The 16,367-nt window shown below is 38.8% G+C and overlaps 1 protein-coding gene across 2 annotated transcripts in view; it reads right to left on the reverse strand.

Annotated features, from left to right (window-relative positions):
* Window positions 1-1,984: 1,984 nt before the first annotated feature.
* The window catches only part of hpse2 (heparanase 2), a 39,356-nt gene continuing 24,973 nt past the window's right edge, over window positions 1,985-16,367 (reverse strand). Inside the window, exons 7-12 of one of the 2 annotated variants that reach the window (XM_088305616.1) lie at window positions 13,163-13,256; window positions 12,574-12,680; window positions 12,343-12,457; window positions 8,568-8,713; window positions 5,248-5,394; window positions 1,985-4,247 (exon numbers count right to left, since the gene is read on the reverse strand). In XM_088305616.1, coding sequence (XP_088161742.1) covers window positions 4,085-4,247; window positions 5,248-5,394; window positions 8,568-8,713; window positions 12,343-12,457; window positions 12,574-12,680; window positions 13,163-13,256 — 772 coding nt within the window. In that variant the 3' untranslated portion in view covers window positions 1,985-4,084. The remainder of the gene's footprint in view (window positions 4,248-5,247; window positions 5,395-8,567; window positions 8,714-12,342; window positions 12,458-12,573; window positions 12,681-13,162; window positions 13,257-16,367) is intronic. The other variant, XM_088305617.1, reaches the window with a different exon arrangement.

The raw sequence follows: 16,367 nt of genomic DNA on the forward strand, positions 1-16,367 counted from the left end.
CATTTTCACCAGATGTTTTTGGGCATTCTCAGTGGCAGACCCACCCCAAAATATGCCTCAATCGTCTGAATAATTCTGCCTGGTGCTCAGGCCGTCTTGCGTGATAGTACCTCCGTGCTGCAGAGGGGCTTGTCATCCAGGGCGGCCCCCCAACTGTTTATACTCTGTGATCAGCCAGGAGACAAGCAAGGCCCTCTTAGCCAGCTTGGAGGATTTCAGCATGTTTACTCAGTATATACAGGAGTCAGCGCAAACAAGAGCCTGGCTTCCCAGAACACTGGCGGAGCCGATTAGACGCTGGCCCAAATGTGGAACTCGAAGCACTCGGGGACCGTTTTAAGCCCAGAAAAGTTAATCAAACATAAATGTTTACTTCTCTGTTCTGCTGAAACAGCCAAGCGTACATTCCGCACTCGATATTTTGATACAACACAGATTTATGCAGCCATGAAAAATAAGGAAGAACATGAATGGTAAGTATAGGATCACCTGGTGGTGATGTTTGGTGGTTATGATTTACACTACTGATATCTTTTTTCCAACATTTGAAGAAACAAAAATCCATCCAATTGGGTTTGTAAAGGGAAAAATGCACACGACAACAAATTATCTCTAAATGCCTGGACTTTTTCCCCCAATTTGGCAAAATGCAAAAATAAATTGATTACTGTAAAAAAAAAAAAAAAACAACACAAAAATGAAAAGAAAAGTTATATGTGCTGCATCACTGTGCATTTTGTTAAATTGATAATGACAAAAAATAGGCAAACATTAAACAAAATTGTCAAATAATTTTTAAGCCACTCTAAAGCAATTTGCAGAACAGTCATAATACTCACATCATGGTAAAATGCAAGAATGATTTTCCTCAGAAAACCAGACTTAAACCCTTATTCGATAACCCCAAAAATAAAATTGGTTTGTATTTAGAGTAATTGTAAGGGGAAAAAAACCTTGAACATTATTTGATGCCACATGACTGAGATCGAGCCAAAACGAAACGTGGCTTGAAAATAGAGTAGGACGTGCTGACCATGTAGACTCTCACTTCTTACTACACGTTAAACCAACTTTGGCACTTGGTCCCAAACAATTTTCTTGAGCGAGCAAAGATCGTTTCAGGGTACTTAGCATGCTGACATTCTGTGTTTCCTCATGAGCTTTTACAACAAAAAAAAACATAAAGGTCGTTTACAGTGATGGGACTTTGGCAGCTTTCGATTGTGTAGCGCCTGACTTCAGTGTTAAACACTTTGCTTTAAATCTCACATTGTGTCAACACTCTTGGTCCGTTAGAAATGAAGTGAGCACCTTGTAAAAACCTTAAAACACACGAGTATAAACACTTAAACCGCAAGTGACAACAGATAAGAAGAAGAAGCAAACGCAGCAGCTAATGTCCACATTCAATCTTGCTTCTCGTCAAACAGCACAAAAAGATGGGCTCACGCACTCCAAAATAATACTGCGGTCAGGCCAGCCTCCATTCGCAAAAACGAAGTCAAACCAGCCGCCACTCTTATGTTCAATACTGTGCAACACGGTGCATTACGGTAATGCGCCGAAAGCGCTTGTTCATGACCACCTTCAAAATAAAAGCTGTGAAACTCAAGAATGCACGTCAGTGGTTTTGATTTAAAATGCTATTAAACTTCTCTTTTCACCCTGGGGGAATGCAAAGTGACTCAGAATTGCACCACGAAATGTTATGAATCGAGATAGAAAGAGAAAAGGTGGCCATTAACAAGCGCTTTCGGCGCATTACCGTCTTCATTTATAATTTTATTACCACAGTCATAAAAATCCTTTCTGGAAGGCTGAAATTAGGTCGAATGAAATGTGTTCGAAATACCCATTAGGAAGAATCATTTCTGACACAATGAGATGACAAAACAAATTGAAATCGTCCTAAAAAGCTGAATTGTTGTCATTGGAATACGGTAAGATATTTATTTAATAATAAAACAAAACAAAAAAATACTAGACACTGAATATATTTAATTGTTAACCCTTTTTGTTTTGTTTTTTTTACAAAAAATATATACCTGTATATGCATTGAGAAAAACAACCATTTCCATTTCATATAATAAAATAATGCTTTTGCAAAAATATGAACACCTCCATCATTTCATATGTACACAGCTGGGGAATCTCGCAATAACAATGCGCTTAGCCTGTTTGAGTTCATTGGCCAAAAGCAGGATGCATAACGATGCACCGACGTAACAATACATGATATTTGCAAATATATATTATAAGCAAATATCTGTTGATTTGAAAACAGGGTTAGTTTAATGTTGGTTAGAAATGTTCCAGATGACTTGGGTTATTCTCAATCATTCCCACCAAGCAATCATATAAATAAGGGTATATAAAACATGTATTTTCTCTTATGTACATAACAACAATCCTCACAACCCCAAATCAGAAAGAAGAAGGAGGGCCGGCACATACGGACGGATATTTTCACTGCACGCTGATGTACGAGTTGTGACTATAAAGACATTCAAAGAAAACATCTGCCATCGATAGCGTTGGGTCAAACCTTTCAGAACCGTTTTCCTACTTTTACTGATTTGGGATTGGAAAAAATGACGACAAATCTGTACATATGTAAAAACTAGCAGCACAAGATAGATTATTCGACTGCGGTGAAGATATAACCAGGTTAGAACAAATCTTCAAAATGTTTTCTTCATTTCTGCATCGGAAATTTAAAAATGGATGCAGTTGGTGGAACATCTAAAGTTAAACACGGGTTATTTTGTGGTGCTGGTTGACTTGCAAGTTGTAATTTCAAAACAACCTGTCCCATTGGTAAGTGAATTTATTGTTTTAATCTTTTGAAGAAAGAAAATTTGGTTGAATTTCAACTTTGGACGTTCCACTGTACTCTGCTGTCCTGTCTGCAGCAAAGCAACAGCAACACAATAAAAGCTGTGTAACACACACATCAGTAGCTTCATCGGGAAACACACACACACACACAACGCACTCACGCTACTTTGTCTTTGTCAACGAGTTCCACCTGTTCTGAATTTTCTGTCATTCTTGTGACTGAGACCATCAAATTCACATAGCAGACATACCCAAAAAGTTTTTCACTTTGATGGCCTGGACAAGGGAAGCGGAGCTTAATCGAGTCACAGATGAGTTCGGTATCCCCGTATTGAATTTCCCTAAATATGAAACACAACCTGTAAGGCAGCAATCCCCAACAACACAGACCAGGACTTGCAGAAACAAAATTCAAAGAATGAGTGGGATGTCTATACGTATGTTGCCATCAACTCCCGCTCGTGACAAAAGACAATAAAGTGCGCGATACAAATATTATTTCAGTCCATTGTCATAATCATCGCTGAACAATTGTACAATTAGTGTGTAGTCTGCTTGATGCTCCCATCTGGAGGTCAGAGTTCAAACTCAGCCGTTATTGCTTTAAATGTCAGTGTGTATTTTTCAGACGGAAAAGGGGCAATTTCTATTTGAGGTTGATTACACAGCCAGCGAACAATAAGCGGGGATGGCCAGGACTTGAGGAAAGACTGTAGTCTGGGGATTTTTTTGGTTTTGTTTTTGTAATCAATGTTATCACTGTATGAAATGATCCATGTTCCGGTGGTTGGGGACCTCTGCTCTAAGGCAAAATAAATCTTGCGGTGTCTGGGAAAGTTAATGAACAAGAAAGTGAAAATGGTTGAGTGCAGCTCTCATTTTGGCCGAGAACCAGCACAAACCCGTATCTCAAGAGGATTACGGACTACATGTGGTCCACAAAGGCCACATGATCAGCCTGTGGGCCTGCACTAAAAAAAAAAAAAATAGCTCATTGGGGATGGGACGTGACTTTCTAGGAATGTGCTAAATGTCACCATTTGAAATTGTAAACATAGATTTGATCTAGTTCTTGACTAAACTCAATGATGAGAAATATTGTGAGGAATGATTCCAATGTCTTAAATGACTATTAATAATAATATATAAGTAATGATAATTTGAGCTAATCTGTTTCTCCTGATGTGCCCTTGAGGATGAAAGAAAGTCAAGTTCAGAGCTTTGAGTATGAAATGATGATCTGCGTTATCTCCGGCAGGCGTATGCGTTCATGTTTTTGACGACGTAGAAGCCAATGGTCATGGGAGGCATGGCTATTGTCCGTCCAGCCCGCAACGTCTTGGGCTTCAATTCCGGGAATGTCTCATTGTCCAGCATTGACAGCCTCTCGCCGTTCAGCTGCACATGTCTGAGAGAAGGAAGGGAAGAAGTAACTTGTGTTTGATAGTCGACTCCAAAAGCCTGTCGAAGTAATATTGAGTCATGTTTGGTTTATTATTATCTCATTTGTACACATGGGGGTGCTACTGCCTCTCCAATGAAATTCTCGTCACAGTCAATTGTACAAGCATGACAAACAATGTTTAAACCTGTTTATACATTAGCGATATATATTTTATATTTTCACTTAAAACAATTATTATCTGCCTGAGCCCTGATACAATTGTTTTATTTCGTGAAATTATTCCTACACCGACTACTACTTTGTTTCATGGAAATATATTTAAAGCGATTTGTGATTCTTTTTCAAACACGGGTGCACTGGATGACAAATTAGAAATAAAAAATTATAACCGTTTTCTGCTGATGCTGGAAAAAGTAAAACAAAAAAAACAACAGTTTTTTTATCAAGACAAAATGGCGTCATTATAGTTGCACCTTTTTTCTATATTTTAGCAAATGATTCTTTATGCTTTTAACATTTTATTTTATATTACGATTGAAATCATCTGCAGACTACAAACACAATTTTAACTATTTATTTACAAAAAGGTAAAATGTAATGAGAAAAAAAAACATCTGTGAAACAACATAAATTTGCCAAATCTTTGATGCAAGATGTGGATGTGACCACCATAAAAAAAAAAAATACCATTACTCAGACAAATTTATAGACATCTGGTAGGAGAGAATTCTTCAGAAAAGTGTGGTCAAAGCAAAATACTTTTTACGTCTCATCATTTTTAAGATGCTTCACCGTCTTTTTTTTTTGTTTTTTTAAATAGACCCTGCCCAGCCTCCATTAGGCTCTCCCGTAAGTATCATGAAAATAAAAATAACCCCACAATAATTATTAGAAAACATTAGATTAAATTGTATTTATTACAATAAATGAAAAGAAAAGATTTAGAATATTAAACGTTAAATTTAAATTTGATTATGCTGTCGGTGTCTATGTGTACACTAACTTGGCTTTAAGTCCGTCGTTGCCGTAGGGCTGCAACAGGTACTGATGCACCGTCTTGTTCCGCAGCGTGCCCGCCAACTTGATTTTCTTCCGCGAGCGATGTAGATTGATGATGTAGATGGTGATGGAGCCTCTCACGTAGTTGTGACTGGAACAGTGAAGAAAGTGACGCCTTACTTTTGTTTGTCTTGTCTCGTTACATTCACATGCAACTTTGTTCCCATCCACGAGAGGCACACTTATGCATGACCTTGCCTCGTATAATAAAATTATCCATGATTAAAGAAGACTACAAGGAGACGGCTGGCTTTCATAACTGTAACTGCAGTAGAATTTCGAAGAATTCTTTGGATCCACGCTTGATGAAGATAAGCAGTGAAAATTTAGTATTACAACAGTGCCCATTGCTGTTCGTCTTTATTTAAAGTCAAGAAAGCACATTTGATGCGACAGATCGGGGGAGAGGAACCGACGGCTGACAGCGTTTCATTTAACTGACAATGGAGAAGGGAACAGGTGTCAAACTCAAGGCCCAGGGGCCAGATCTGGCCCACGACGGGCAAATCATGTGTCAACTTCCCGCTTCTAGCGCATTTTTTTGCTATGAATAATTGTTGAACAAACAAACTACTTACTGGCTTCTGATTTCAAAACTGGCTTTCAATCAATTTATTGTGCGTGATAACGTAAGCTGATCATACATTTATATGGTTTCACAGTGATAACGGCCCCCCTGAGGGAAAACATAACTTCGATGTGGCACGTCCACAAAAATGAGATTGACACCCATGATGATGAGGAACTCGCCCCAAACTGACAAATCACGACGTGTAACAAAAAGCACTTGATTGTTGCTTGATATATTTTTCTTATAAAATCTCAAATGGCCGCTGTCTGGAAAAAGCTAGAGAAAGTCAAAGGGCTCAAGAACGGTGTGAACGTAATGGGCAACACGTCTTGGGTTACAAAAACAGTGTTTGAGTCAATGCACTGGGGACACAACCTGAGAGGGAGACTGGACAAAGATAAATAACTTTAACAGAAAGATAAGACAAACATGATTTAATCTACTAAGGGCTCCAATACGACCACAAAAACAACACTGGTTCTAGTGAGTACCACATGTCAGCGATGGGGTTCAGGCTCAATGCTTTTACTCTCCCGATATGGTTGTGTAACTCAAATTTCATTTCTACTTCTACATTTATTATTTATTATTGTTTGGCCACAGGGTAACACATTTGTTTCATAAACCTGACATCATAAAAAGACCAATACAAAAGAGATTCTTTGAGATGGAGGACCTCTCAGACCTCGTAGAGGATGACGTTCTCAGATCTCCGTGCGGGGAACATAAACATATGTTGTTGGCGTTTGATGTTGCTGCAAAAAGCAAACAGAATGCTAACCACTAAAAGGGCGAAAAGGCCAGTGAAAGCCAAGTATCTCATCTTTTTAAACCGCTGACTGCCTGAGCATATTTAAGATGCGTGCCGTCTAACATTGTGTGGTCAAACCACCATCCACTCGCAGACTTTGTAAAACCGCAATGTGACACAAGAAAAAATAATGGAATTTGATCCAAGTTATAAACTGTTAGCTACCTTGCTGTGTGCTATATAACGGGGGTCCCCAACCACCGGGCCGCGGACGAGTACTGGGCCAATCAGAGACGGAGCTAAAAAACTTGCAGTTATGTAACGTGAAAGGATTTGAGTTTGAGTAGTTCCCACTTTCTGCGATGCTGTGAAGGTGTCGGAATGTGATTGGATGAGTCCGCATCTGTGGGAAGGAGGATTCAAACTTTTCAAAGAAATGAAAAGCTGAAATTCAGAAGGAAGTTTTGGAGTTTTACTGGAATCACAGCACGCACATGTCAACGCGATTGTTTGGTGTAAGGTGGTAAAGCGCAGATGGTTTTCATCTTTTTTCAAGTCTTGGCCAAACCACAATATCAAACGTGTTTGATATTATCGCCAGTCGTAACACAACCGACAATCAATGGATGAGAAACAGGAAACGTAAAATAATTCCGAGTGGCATGGACGAAGCATTGGCAAAAACGTGACTGAGCATGATGGGGAAAATTGGCATCGTCGGGGAAGAGGACGCCTAAACAATCTACCGTAGTTGTTGTCTTGTAAAATAATCTAGAACTTCTTCGTTGTCTTTAAGTGTGAGATGATAGTTTTCAGTCCTCCAAATTTGACAAACTTGTGTGTGTGTGTGTGTAGTCACAGCTGACCATGACCATTCATTGTTTTTTTCTTTCATTTTTGAAAACTTTTTATTCATCTGTCCCTTCTGAGTTTGGCCAAATAATAACAGAAAAGAGACACCCATTTTCAAGAAAAAGAAAGCTGCATTCAAGAGACAAGTCAAGCAATCTGACTTATGGTACTGGTTTATTGCTAGTTTACTCGCAAACACCAAAGGCGCTTTGCGCAACAGACTTGCAAATGGGAAAATGATGTCATCGAATCTGCTTTGGCACATGGAGCCCAAGCACCTGGCATTAAAGGACAACCAAAAGAAAAAAAAAAAGGAAAAAAAAAAAAAGACCTCTACATTCCCCACTATGATCTGCTTTTATTAGTCGCTATGTTGGTCCATCAAAATATGTCTTAGGGTGAAACTGTTCCGTAAAAAAAAACAAAAAAACCCCACTGCATAAAGAGACCAGGTCTGACTGGCAAAGGCTAACCCACACACGCCAGGTGGCTTGCTGCGAGCAACTATTTCGACTACCTACTGATACGTAACTTCACCTCATCATGAAATTGGTTATGCAACTTTAGCTTGTTTACCGCCTCAACCAACTTACCTGTGTGGTGCTTGAACATTCTTCCAGCCTGTAAGTGAGCCCTACGGTGAGTAAGGTCGTAAATCTAGCCTGGTGCTGACAGCCTCTGGCCAGGGTTAAATGATAACCTTGAACAGGCCATGGTGGTACTCTTTATGTCCTCCCTGCACAGACTACCTTATTGTCCCACCCCCTCAAATGGACCCCTCCAGCCAATCCGAGACGGAATAAAGGCGTAGCACACATTTCAGCAACTCTCTGACAGCGGAGAGACAGAAGCCACACACATGATAAGTGATACCCGTTAAGTTTTATAGGCTCTGAACTGGGAATGTGCGGGTGTTGGAGGTCTGCTCATTTATGGGAAGTTGAGTCGGCCGGCTGGGGACTTTGTTGGAGCCTGAGGTGTGGTAATGAAGCAACTCGCTTTCAATTTGAATCTTCCACAATATTCTTAAATGGATCATTGCTCTCTCATCGCTTGCTTCGAGTGTGGGTGTGTGTGTCACAGCATGTACTTGGAGTAGCTGGTGCAGTGGGCGTAGATGCGCAGCTTGTCCCGTATGACTCGTCCGGTTTGCGGCTTTCTTTGCAGTCCAGCAACCCGCACGGCTAAGACCCTCGGCCCCACCAGACGTTTGAAGACTAGGGAGAACCAGTAATCCTGGAAAGCGAAATACATCACACATACTTTTAGGATGTATTTAGTCATAATTACGCCCGTCAAGTTTGGAGGACTGTACTGTAAAAGAAGGATTCCGACAAGCACGTTTGCTTTTTGGCAAAAACCCAAGAGCAAGATACGTGCCTCACAACATAAAGCATGCATCGTTTGACACTTAACGCTAATTGACTCATGTAATATGTCACATTGCATTGAAGAAAAAGCCACTAATTTGGAATTGATGGGCTCAATTGTGACTTTTCGAAAAAAAAAAAAAAAAAATGTTGATCCCTGCATTGAGTCATTGCTGTTCGCTCCATGGAGAACACAGACTCAACACCTCTCCAAGAGCCCCTGAACAACATGTGTTCCCCCAGGAAGTTCCCATGCAATCCTGCATATGGCAACATTTAGGGGCTTATTTTTTTCCGAGCAGACTTTAACTTAATTTGCTGCTGAATCATTGAAAGGACCAGAAGGACACAATATAGCGTTGGCCACGGGCAGTGGGATGCCTCGAGTGTTGTGCTGCATGTTGTGAATACCAAAAAGTTAAAGCTGATACAGTTCACGGATGGTCTGGCAAGATGGTAAAAGTGACCCTGCACTTATTTGATGCATTTGTGTTCTTATGGTTTCTACACGTCTTTCTTCATAAGCAAAGTTCTGTCAGCTTTTTGTGGTCACTGTGGTAGTAAATGTGAATGTCCTGTATGTGCCCAGAATATGCATTAACCAATCACTTCCCACAAGATACAACTCAGCCAATCAAATTGTTTAAGAGCAGCTTTGCGGTTAGAGCGAGTGAGTGTGCAAGGAATCAAGTAAGGCGTAAGGAAACCAGTTAAGGAAATCCACTGGGCCTCTTTAACTTTTAAGTCAGCACCCCTGATTTATATTGAAAAGATAAGTACTTGTTATTAACAATAAGTTGATATATTATGACATACGCATGTGTCCATAATGACGTCCTAACAAATGCAAAAGCACCTGTTGGACTTTATAGAAGAGAGAGAGAGAGAGAGAGACAACTACCACAATGATCTTCACATTTAAGTGATGGACAGGCAGTAAAATCCTGACAAGTAATGCCCCTGGGGGAGTAAAACTGCTCACCAGAAAACAACCATTAACAGCTGCACAGCTAAAGGACGTGCACGTTGACGATAAACTAGTGTGCCTGAAGTTTTAAAGCAAAATACTGTAAAATAAGCGTGATATGCGGGTTCTTCTTTTATAAAACAACACCCAGTGATGGTAGCACTCTCCAAACCTCTTCTTTTTTTTTTTCTTCCATTATGCCTTCTTCTAAAATTTTGATTTACGGAATTATCAGGTTGCTTGTTTGCAAACTTTAATTGTTTAAGTCGCCGCAATTTATTTGTCTGGTCATGACTCAAGTCAGAAGCGTAAAATGTTAAAATGATAACAGACGTGGCACGCATCTACGCACAGTATGACAACATGCAAGTGCTTGCCGTGGGTTTGAGACCTGGCCTGGAGTAAAAATCTGGATCTCGGTCGTGGGTATTGGAGAGGTGCCAGTCTGCTTCCTGAGCACTGTGGAGATGCCCTGAAGCATCACAACACACTTGTGAAGTTTGCTACACCTTTTCCTGTGAGCCCTTTAATCCATTGCCAATGCGTGAGGATTATGCATGCGTGTGTGCGTGCACGTTTGTGTAAATTACATGTGAAATAAATAAATAAATAACAAAGTCTAAAAGTGAACGCGGCCTTTGGGAATGAATAAAGTATAGTCATAAAAAAAAAAAATCGGTTTATTTAGCACCACACGCTAGATATTTTGGCAGCACTAAAAATGTACCTCAGATTACAATATGTGGGGATTCGCAAAGCACCTGTGGATGAAGACAGGAAGGAGCAAATTGTCAAGAAAGAAAAAGAGAAGTGTGGGATAACTCCATAAAACAAAATACTGTAAAAGTGGTTGAGTCACTCAGTGAGGGAGGAAGGGATTGGGCATCTACTTTACCTAAAGGGGAGGAAGGGCCAGGTCATAAATTTCTGATCCACAGGACAAGTTGGCCCTGCAGTGAATTTTCTCAGCAGGTAGGCCTTAAGAAATCCAGCAACTTTAAAAGCATTGTGATCCTAGCAGGCGGCCATCAGAGCATGAAAAAAATAATGGAGACGCAGAAGTAATAAAAAATAACGTCATTTTCATTGTTTTTCCTCGTCGCTCAAGTAAGCCTCAAAAAAAGAAAAAACGAAAAAAAGGAAAAAGGAAGGTTTTGAAGAAGAGTGTCGTTTGTCAACCTAATGACAGAAGGTATTATCAGAACCAGGATTTGGGATTGGCTAAATCCTTTAGCTACTTTTAAAAGCTCAAAGAAAACAAATGCGATACATATTTAATTTAATTTAACTTTGCTTCCTTGAGCATTTTATAACTATATAACTCATTTCATTGCTCAGCAAAATGGTTTAACATCAGTGTTTCACCACTTCAAAAAAAATAATGACCTATGAGGTTCTGTGCAAAATGAGTTCAAGTAAATACTTCAGGTTAACACATCATTAAAACAGTGAAATGGCATTTGTCCTCATCAGGTAGAAGAGTTGAAATTGTGGAAAAATGCAGGCGTGAATCATTTTTATGATGTGAAATCCAAGTGCGCCATATTTCAGCATGTTGTTGGATATTTGCCTCACACGCTTGTGTATCTGAATCTCAGGTTGCGTCTCTCTCAGCGGGCCAATGTGACGCACAGAGAGAGGCACACAGTTGTGATGGGGGGGCAGCGACACTGTCCTGAGTTACTGACAAAGGGCTAAGGTTACATAGCATTTCGCCCCGCCTCTAACCACTCATCACTGCTAAACGCCTTTCATCTCGGCTAATAGCTCCCACGGGAAAAACCAAAAGGTGCAATCCGGGAGAAGGAGACTGGACGGTGGCTGGTGGAGAGGAGATCCAAAATTGTAGTTCCACTAAACAAAGATTAAGCAATAGAGTTGGGGTCCTCAAATAAAAGTTTGAGTGCTCCATTTTTCCCCACAATAACTGAATGTCAAAAGTACTCAAACAATACTTTTAAAATACTAAATTGGAGTAAACGCCTGAATGTACATTAAAGGCTCCAAATAAAACTAACTTTTTTTTTTTAAAGTGGCTGAAAATGGAAAAATAAAAAAAATAAAAATATAGAATGTATAAAAAAGAAAACATCTTGAATTTGAGCATTGTTAGGTTTGGAATATGAACACTAATCAATTATCATCACCCCAAAAAAAAAAAAAGTTTCCTTTCTTGTTATAAAGCAAGCATAATCAGTTTAACTCGAACCTTCTTTTTCGGATTTATCTACTCACCACTTGAGAAGCTGCTCTGAATAAATGATTTAATTGACTGAGTCTTGTTAGTGTTAAAATATGTGTGAGCGGTGCATGTACTATATTTACTACAATAATAATAATAAAAAAAAAAAATATATTTTTTTTTAAAAAGCTGCCAGAATACTGTACAGGATCAAACAACGCAACAGTGAATTCATTCAAATTTGCGCTGGTCAAATTTGTCATAAAACACCGCAGTGTTCTGTGTCAGTATAGGTGGGCATCTAGGACCAGATGTGGAATTCACCTATAAAAGAGCGCTAACTTACTGGTAAAGGGTTAAAATGCTGGTCCACAAGATGCGTGTATCCGTAATCAAAGAATGAGTGACGCAAGACGACGTCAATTCCCTGAACAGCAGCCACGCCCAACGTGTTAGCCCACCTGGCAGACGAGACACACAATTAATGAAATAATAACATGTCTATAAAGTTGCTTTTAAACACAAAAGTAATCCATTCATGATTGTGTCACAGTATAGCACAAAGAATATTACTGACAGGAAAGCAGCAGCGAATGTGTCCGAGAGATTATTGATGCCTCCTGACCAAGCGGGACCAAGTCCACCGAGCCACACCTTCTTACCGGGTGTATGTGTGCTCACCACCTGACACAAAAAAGTACATACACGGGGGTAAATACATACCTTCTGTATGAATGCATTTTTGGGGATAAACTTAAAAAGACATTGCTGGTATATTAGAATTTGTGGAAAGTGAAATTGAAGTTTAAAATAGACGTTATTGAAGAAGAACAAAACAGAGTGGGCCAAACAAACACCTCACGGACCCGCACAACTTTGTGGCGTGATCACGTCAAACACGTCTGAAATGCTAATCACTCTAATAAATGCTGTGTCTTCATAAACAGAAGGTCCTTTCCAACACTGCGCTGGGAAGTTAGCGGTACACAATGGAAAAAGTGAATTCATCTGAGCAAATGTTTTGTTCCGCTGTTTAGACGAACAACGTGGTTAAAATAGGCTGTAAAACACAAGCAAAAAAAAAAAAATCTCTTTCGATTTATCTACAGAAATTCCTAAACTTAGTACATCATTCATGATAAGCAACTTTTCAGAAATACCAGTACCTTGGCAACTTTAGTCATCTGTTCTCTCAGTGCATCCAACAAACGTGTTTTTAAGAAATCCTCCACTTTTTTCACTCTGCCATCCTGGAAATAACTGTGGAACACATACAATTGAACTGTAAAACAATACAAAACTAGAACAGAACTTTTTATGCCTTGGAGAACTTCATTGGAGATCATTTCAATTTGCTGGTGATGTGGTAGCTCGATGACATTTTCAATGTGGATTCACAAACCACAACTATTTTTGGACTGCACCTTGGAGAATCAAAACAGTGGTAATATAACTTTCTGAGGTCGAAAGTTGCCCGATGTCACAATGACTGGGATGAGCAAGGACTAACAATCCAATTCGAAGCCAAATTCCAGGACTGGGACGAGTTTGCAATTGGAGCGAATGAGGTTTCAAATTGCAGTTAAAAAATGCAATAGTGGTTCCGTGTGTGAGAGTGTAAGTGTTTGTGCGGATATCAAACGAGGATACGCATATATGATTTTAGGATAAAATTCAATTATTTTCCAAATTTGGGATTTTTTTTTTTTAGTTATCTCGTGGTAAATCCTTAGCCTGTTGGATTGTATTTCGTTCCATTTGTAAGAAACATGGGTGCCATACTAACTTTAAGCTTAAAAAGCATGATGAACCAACAAGAGCAATTTTTAATTGAGTGTTTTATATCACAAATAAAAAAAAAGTTGGATAATAAATACAAATATTCAATCAGATTGTGTTTTTTTAACATGGTGAAATAATAATAATCTGTTTATCAAACAATTTTTTGAGGAGCATCAAGGTTATTTAATAACAAGCCACTAATAACAGTAATCAATAACAAGATATTAATAACATTTGTTTTAATGCAGAATTTACCTTTCTTGTATTCTAGAACTGAAGAAGGAACCCCCCCCCAAAAAAAAAATTATGTAGCTTCATCAGTCAGAGGATCCATAAATCAAATTGACAATGTTAATGAAGCCAGCGCAGCAGAGGAAAAATGGCTCATTACAATTACAGCATCAAAGAATTCCTGGCTTTCCGACATCTTTTCTTTGGAAAAGACTTCGTCCACATGCGAATAATGTGCTGGATGTGGAGTGACATGTTTTTGTGTGTATGGTTTCTCTCACGTTACTGTAAGTATGCACACTCTGCACACTGCAGTTTGAAATACTATTAGGTTGAAGAGTCAAATAATAATAATCAAAGGCCTCGGATGTACTACCAGCGCATGGGAGGAACCTACGGCCTGTGCGAGCATTTGATCTGGCCAACCATGCCGTTTTAAAATGAAAAGAAAATCACAGCGGAATGTGTACGAAAACAGTCAAGCCAAATATTTTCATAATACATAATAAAACCTTCATTCAATCATCACCTGATATTTTTTCGTCTTAATTTATATGGCTCGGGGTCGACACCCCACTGCTCATGTTCATTGTCTTTTTTGTGTGAGTGTTTTAAAACATTATTTTGAAAGCTAAGCCGAGGTGAAAATGTCAAATTGAGTATTTTTAAAATGAGCAAAGCAAAACATAATTTTGCTTCAAGCTGTTTTGACGTAGGTATGAAAAAAAAAAGCAGGACACTGTAATAGCAGCTTTTCCCTTTTAAATAATCCCATCGGTAAATGTACGGAGCTATACTTTTCAGACTCAAACGAACATTATTTAAATCTTATTGTCGAATAACCCAAAATAAATACCCCAAAGGCATTGACAAAAACAAGGAAATGGGCAACAAATGTCATTTGGGAATTAAGAGCAGGTAAAGTTCGTGTTATTTAAGATTGAGGAAATTCTTCGCAGTCCACAAAGAGGTGTTTTTGTTATTTCAATTATGATGATGTTTATTTGTTTATTCCACTCCTGCAACACTCGGTGACCGGCTGTTTTTGTGCGTGTGTGTGTGTGTGTGTGTGTGTGTGTGTGTGTGATTAATACATATTTAGGGTTTTTCTCCTTGGCTATACATTATTAAAAAAAACAACAAAATAAAAAGGCTTCTGCACCACAAATGCACTCCTGCTTGCAATTAGAGCTCATATTAAGTGTGCAGTTAGGAGGCCACGACACAGCAAATAGGAAGCAAATTTGTCCCTTTCCCTTTTTCCGCTCATATTTTCACAAGGCCAGACGGCAATGTAGTAGTCAAGACTTAACAAGGTCAGAGGACCTAACTGGAGGTCAGCCGCTGATTGGGAGTTTGCGCTGCCCTTCGAATGATGTTTTAAAGGGCTATAAATGTCATATCCTGTTTTGTTTGCTTGTTCCTGTGTGGAATTTTCCTCTGTACTGAAGTTTCCCTCCTGCGTGTTGGTGGGCGGAGTCTTTTGCGTCACACCTGCTGGTGATCAACAGCAGTGGGGAAACGTTGTCTCATGCTAATAGTTACTGTCTGTCATTTTATAAGTATTTGGATGTTTTTCTGTTTTATTCCTCTCTGTGTTTAGTCCTCCTCATTTGGTGTGATGACTTATTTTGTTCTCAGGTCGGCCTATATTGTCATGTCACTTTTTTTAGTCGTTTGTTTCATGTTTACGTGCACCTCTCTTTTAAAAAAAAAAGAAAAGAAAAGAAAAAAAACTCTTTTAAAGCTGCCCAAGTCTGTTGTGATTGCTGAGGGGTCCATTCACTTGTGTGTTAAATGCAGACTTGACATTAATTATAGCCTTTTCCTGCAATAAAATACTACATGTCATGAATGTTTGACAGTCTTGAACTAACACATTAGTGTTATTTTTTTCAACACCGACAAATACAAAGGTAACATTTTTAACATTGGACAAAATGGCCCATATGATAATTGCAATCCATGTTGAGCTAAAAAATGTTTTGCCTAAGTATGTTGTCTTAAAAACGCAGACATGAAGGTAATTTGGAGAAAATGAAGACTTATTTATTGTAAAACTGGAAAGGCAATGTACATGATTAATTCCACAACAAAAAGAAAAATTACCTTTAAAAAAAAAAAACAAAAAAAAAACTATACAACCAATACAATAAATCTAAAAATCATCTCTCTAGGTTAATTTTTTTTATTTGTTCTTTTTACTCAAAATAATCCAATACATGCCGAATAGTAACGGCAATGGATTCACGCTATATAGAAATGATCGAGACAGAAATCCTGCCAGAAGGACAAATTGTTTGAAAAATTTAAATTGTAATAATGTGAAAACTGTAAGCAACACACGGAAAAAAGAGC

Source organism: Idiotropiscis lumnitzeri, chromosome 9, assembly GCF_059441095.1.
Source record: "Idiotropiscis lumnitzeri isolate Australia: NSW breed Sydney's pygmy pipehorse chromosome 9, RoL_Ilum_1.0, whole genome shotgun sequence".
NCBI classification, from domain to species: Eukaryota; Metazoa; Chordata; class Actinopteri; order Syngnathiformes; family Syngnathidae; genus Idiotropiscis; species Idiotropiscis lumnitzeri.